The sequence below is a fragment of the Nothoprocta perdicaria genome, unplaced genomic scaffold, assembly GCF_003342845.1.
Source record: "Nothoprocta perdicaria isolate Ctin4 unplaced genomic scaffold, notPer1 scaffold_8, whole genome shotgun sequence".
Classification (NCBI taxonomy): Eukaryota; Metazoa; Chordata; class Aves; order Tinamiformes; family Tinamidae; genus Nothoprocta; species Nothoprocta perdicaria.
The window spans coordinates 8,043,172-8,049,359 of record NW_020456087.1 but is presented as its reverse complement, the minus strand read 5'-3'; the positions used below and the strand labels follow the sequence as shown (position 1 = coordinate 8,049,359).

General features: G+C 39.2%; 1 protein-coding gene across 1 annotated transcript in view; it reads right to left on the bottom strand.

Moving 5' to 3' along the window:
• The window catches only part of TTC6 (tetratricopeptide repeat domain 6), a 55,108-nt gene extending 49,586 nt beyond the window's left edge, over window positions 1-5,522 (bottom strand). Inside the window, exon 1 of the mRNA XM_026051854.1 lies at window positions 4,643-5,522. Within this exon, the coding sequence (XP_025907639.1) occupies window positions 4,643-5,437 (795 nt within the window). The 5' untranslated portion in view covers window positions 5,438-5,522. The remainder of the gene's footprint in view (window positions 1-4,642) is intronic.
• Window positions 5,523-6,188: the final 666 nt, after the last annotated feature.

The window sequence follows — 6,188 nt, the reverse complement described above, 5'->3', positions numbered from 1 at the left end:
GGAAGGGAAGGGAAGGGAAGGGAAGGGAAGGGAAGGGAAGGGAAGGGAAGGGAAGGGAAGGGAAGGGAAAGAGAAAAGCAGCAACCAAACCCAACACCAGGTCCCCAGACAGATGATGGTCGTGAGGACAGGACACTTCCCGAGCACGGGCAGCACACATGCAGGTAACCCAGCACATACTTTACCCTTTGTGCTATATACTGGCTTGCGGAATCAAGTGTCCAAGGTAGCAGTAACAAACAAAAGTACTAGGTTTACAAAGTTCTCATAAAATGGCAAAAAAAAAAAAAAAAAAAAAAAAAACCACCTAAGTATTTCTAGGAAAAAAAAAATCACAAATAAATGCAAGAACTTATTTAAGATATTAATTGAACACATGTTGGGAAAAAGTCCATTGCCTCCTGAAAAGGAAAACTTTGGCTAGCCAGCAAGTTTAATTTGCCATTTTCTTGTAAGAATCAGTACAGTAAAAATTACTACAGTAATTTTTTTTCTATTGAATGCATTGTGCACCTAAAAATCTAAATATTAATTTCCTTAATGTGTGGGATATTTTTACGTCATACTAAATTTAACACACCACATAAAAACCATATCCTGATTCTTAACATTGTTCTTCTTGTATGCTACAAAATAAAAAGGAAGCAGAAAAGGACTGCTTAAGCCAAGAAGAAAAGATGATAAGTGTGTATAGAACCCAAAATATGTAAGCTAAAATGCAGAAAAAGATGTGGTCTTTCAGAATGCTGAATATACTGGTGTTTTTAACCAAGCCTTAGTAATTAATTCATCTACTTTTGGTAGAAGAATGAGTAAGAAGGAAAACTTATAAGACATACTCTTTTAATCCCTGTGACACTAAGGATAAATAAATATAGAATAATAATGTTTCAGCCTTAAAGGAATAGACTTGAYATTATTGCCTCAAACTATAACCTTCCTCTTCTTTACAACTCGTGCACATTTTCAAACATGGTGAAAGCCGTGGTCTATCAACCGTCCCATCAGCAGCCTTTGCAACWCCCAAGAGTTTAACCAAGTGTCATTCTTGCCCCGTTGCAGCCTACCATCCAGTCCAGAGAATCAAAGAGATTCTCACAAATCCTTTTTCCTTTGGTCAACTGCATCAACTCAGTTTCTAAACCATGATGGGATTTGTAAATTACAACCTTGTGTGTTTTGCTGTTGTTGCTGTTGTTCTGTCACAAACAGACTTATATGAACAAATGATGCCTTGATTCTGTTCAAGAGATTTGTACGTGTTAGGTGACCCTGTGCTGGGTGTGGTGTTTTTCCCCTTCTGTCCACTCCCATGGGAGAATTGCAGGCACAATGCCACTCTGTTATTTTAATAAAATTATGTGTACTGTGCATATATGTACTATGGGCAGTGTGTTTGTATTAGCAAGGCCAGAGAGATGTGATCTAACTTCTGGAAAGAAAAGCGTTGAGAACTGCAACATCTCTTAATTCCTGTGGGAATCTGTTCTAGAGGGTTCTGCTGATCTCGAGGAAGCTGTTAATAGTTTAACCTTATGATGAAAAAAGTCTACTGTGCCTTAAAAGCAGTTTTATTAGTCATAGGCTTCCTTCTTTGAGTTTAGGAAGATAAGCACCTTCACGAGAAAATGCTCTTACTTCACGAGAAAACGTTTTAATATTTTGAATAATTTTAATGTCAGTGGTTGTGTGTTTGCTGCTGAAAATATTCAATGAGTCTTCACATACAAAAAATAAAAAATAACTATAACTATATTTCTCCCTCAAAATATTTTAATCTAGTGTTTCTTTGATTCCTCCTTTAACATTTATATGCTATTACAATAACGAATTTTCCTATCTGTTTTGATGATAGAAATCTGTTACCAGTCACAAAAGACCTGATGAATGACAGCAAGCAGTCAGTCTAGGTGTGTGAACATGCAAACCATCTAAAATATTTTTTTTTTATCATGGGAAACTTAAGCAAATTATTCATATACATGCATACATCACATCAAAAATTACCCTGTACTCCTTTGACAAAGCCCCGGACTCCAGGAGACTACAACCCAGCTGATCAAAATCAGTTCATTCTCATACTATAAGAGCATCTCACTGACTTAATCACGATTAGGTCTCTTGAAAAAAAAATAAAAATAATAAAATAAATGAGTGATGTGAGCTAACTGTTTCCAAATTTTTCATGTGACCAGGATAGGTGGTGTCCGCTGCTGAAGACTGAGCAGCTCCCTTCGGCAAGAGGCAGGAGACTGTCACACTCCTTTCCAGGCCAGGATAAATCCTCCTGAGCCTGATCAATAACCTGTACTTCCTGAATTCATACTGGAATAGCAGCCTCACAATAAAAAGCATCATGGTCTTGATCTAGCTACTTTCTAATAGATGCACGAGCACGCCTGCAAGAAGTGCATTGCATTGCATTCCCTGCAACTGTGAGCAGGAAATCAGAAAGCTAATAGGAAGAGTTAGGGCTTTTCCACTTAAAAAAGTCTATTAGGAAAAAAAATAAATAAAGTCTCAGGTACATGTCCATGAAACTTAAGATACACCTTAGAGCACTTCAAAGGCAAAAACACACAAGCATGGGAAAAGCTGTTTACCAAAAAGTAACATATGATCTGTTACATATTTTAAATCTCAGATGAAATATAAAAAACATACATAGCAAATACTAACTTAATAAAGTTACKTTTGTGAGTAAATACAAACAAGTCCCTGTTTTCTTGAATTTTAACAATTAGTTTCTACTCAGCCACCTCTGAGGAAGCACTAAAGCAATACAGGGAAAAATCCCCTTGAGCTTTCATGTTTGAACGTAGCCAAAAGGAGCTAGAGATATTTTTATATGAAATATAAAACTATATTTTATGTTGGCTTATGGCTAGCATGGTACATTGCCTAGTTCTTGCTTAACAGGAGCATTCAATTAGTTGTTATTTTTCCAAACTAAAAATATWATTTTAGTTACCACCTCCACAAGCTCATTGAGCTACCAGAAAACTGATCTCTGAAAACAATAAACTGACTAAGGATGATGAGCTGCAGGCTGTTTTAAACTGAAGACCATGAAAAGGCATTTCCGCAATGAATAAAAACTCACTCCTATGGGTAATAAAGACAACAGAATAAGTCCAAGCACTGAAAGAGGTATTACAATTATGATAAAAATGTACTTTTCAACCGAAAACATGGTGGGAATCATTATTCTCAACTGATTTCCCTCAAGGCTACCAAAGGAAACATGGCTAAATACTAATGCCCCACTGAGCTGGCATGCCACTCCTCAGATAATGCTCTTTTTAATGCTGAGAGAAAAACAGTGCTCAGCTCCACAGCAACATCATAAGCTGCCAGAATGCTAACCAGTCATTAATTCAAAATTGAAGATACGATAAAGAGAATAGAACAAAATATTTATATTTAAGAAATGAAAGTCACATTTAATTCTAAGAGCTTGTTTTCATTTTAAGAGTTCTATTCTTTTCCTACATATGCCTATCTTATTTAAAATAATAMATTTCTTACTTTTTTTTAGAGAAAGTAAGTCTTGAAGCTCAGTGTAAAGTAAATAAACCCTGCATAATGATAGGAGATAGTCAGATTCTTCATCCTATTTAAAAAGGTCACTAAAGTTCACAAGACACCTGCTGCAAATGCCCTTAATTTAAAAAAAAAAAAAAAAAGTGATCAGCAAGAGTGTGATTGATTCTCACTAATGCAGAGAATGAAGGTGCTACACTTTGAATTCAAAGTGAGATCCCCACGATCATAAAAGATGATTTTTTGATAGGAAACAATGATCACTGCTGTTTCCTAAAACACAGGCACACAAGTTTTTCAYCGGTCTCACACACTTCCTTGCAGGGACAGTGGCTGCTCAAAGAAAGTCCTTCAGTCCTCCTGGGTCTCATGGGCTCACCCCGTGGCATCTCTAACAACAAATGTTGCTGTGGATTAGTAGTAGTATTTCTCATGACATGAACTTCAGCCCTCTTGGAATGGAATAAAACTATCTATCTTGCTCAGAAAGGGAAAAAAAACAGACACCTTATAATAAGCTATTAGTCTAGATACAAGCTGAATCAGCAACTTTCTGGAGAAAATCTTGGACAGCCGTCTGTGACATCAGCCCAGTGTCTAGTTGTATTGACAAGTCCTGCTGTAATTAATTGATAGGGCAGCAGCTTACAGAATTTACTTAACCTATGACAATGCAGAATACTCTTACTGAGWTTTCACAATGGCAAACATTAACAACTAAAAGGATATTTATATTCCAAATGTGCTTAATGCACTTCTTCAGCTGTCAGACTRAAATAAGACATATTTAATAAGGGAAAAAACTTAACTGGGAAGCAAAATAGAGCAAATAAACAAACAAAAACAAAGATATATTAAACTATAAATAGTAGATAATAACTAATAGAGATCATTCATATTGGCCCATTTTTTTAAGGGACATCAAAAATTGCAGAAGAAAGTGAAAGGCATTCTATGATATATTTCTGTCTTTATCCATTTGTTTTGTCTGGCTTCTGTGTTATAACACATTGTAGGAGTTGAGAAAAAAAACATACAACTCTTATAAAAGTAACATTTACCCAACAGAAAAATATTGCTCTTGTTCTGGTTCACCTACTTCCAATTTTATGTTGTAGTTCTGGCCAAGAACACTCTCCAGGAGTTCTTTGATCATCTGCTCCGAAGGAGAAGGAGAAGTAGACTGCAGGGAAGCAATTATTTCATCAATAGACCTTGCAGCCACTCTCACGGGCGATGCTGGTGTGGAAGTAGCCTCTTCACGTTTGCTCTGCTGGAAGTTCTTCTCGTATATTTTCAAAGCGTCTGGTCTGGTCACATCTTTGGCCTCTTCCAACTGTTCGCGAGCAGACCTCACACTTGGCTGCTTGCTTCTTTTTCTCAGCGTTCTGCCTGATTCACCGTCTAGATCGTGCTGATTTGCTTTTGAGATCACGGCACTTCTGTTCTTAAAGTCTGCCTTGGTTAATTTTTCCTTTTTTGGAATATTTTTATTTGAATTAGAGTCTGTTAAGCTAACTCCACAACTATCTTTAATCATGGTTTCTATTTCTTCTGTTCTTCCTCTCCCTAAACTCTGTGAGCTCATCTTTGCTATATGCACTCTACCCTGTACCTTACTAGCAGCTTTTGCCTTTTGTAATGAGCCGGGGGAGTTATTAATAAACAGTCCTGCATGAAACTTAGATCTGCAATAACTCTGCTTTTGAGGTGGTGCTGGGTGCTTAACCATACTTATTTTTTTAGTGGTACCTGCTAGCGACGCTATTACTGGCAGTTTTACAGTTGTATTTTCATGGCTGCAGCTGCCRTTATCCCTCTTGCCTTTTTCAGCACTACTCCTCTGATTTTTACCAGCACTATTCTCTTCCATAGACTTATTTCTTTGAGCCATCGTGCTAAAACAGCAAGTTTCTTAATGTCTTTTACTTCAGAAGACACCCTTATGCTGTCTGTGACCCTCAGAACAACCAAAGAATTAATTAGGAATATTTTTATTTATATTCATGCCGAGCCTACGTGGACTCTTTGACCTCAGAAGAGGGGCAATGTTCTTAACTGATATCCCTGATCTGGTGCTAAATCTCCTAATAATTCCCTAGGTTGTTGGGTTTTTCACCGGTGGCTGGATTTTTGACGCCGTCCCACCAAGATGCCCTGCACAGATCCTCACGCCCCTCAGTGACCTTCGGCCCTTCCAAGCAGCTCAGTCCGGGAGCGCTCGTGTCCCCTAGGAATTTTCTCCCRCCGTCGTTGGTAGCCTGTAAGATAAAACACAAACAGGGCTTTGCGTCACCAACACAGCACCCAAATCCTGCAAACGGAGTTCATTTAGGTAATAACGCCACGGATTTCAACAAGACCCTGCCGAGGGRTATGATAAAGCACCAGGAACAGTCACCAGCGCTTGAGCTACAGGAGCCACGCAGTGTAATTCAGACAACCCCCCCTAACGGGGAGAACAAGAAAGAGGAGGCCCTGACGATGGGAGTGCCCCTGCAGACACGGGGGACACGGACGCTCCCACGCACCTCCCCCCGGGCCGCCCACGGCCACGGCGCGACCCCGCGCGGGCAGCGGCGCCTCGGGGCGCCCCGGCCGGGCGGAGCNCCGCGCCGGGAGGGGCCGGGACGCGCTCCGTCACC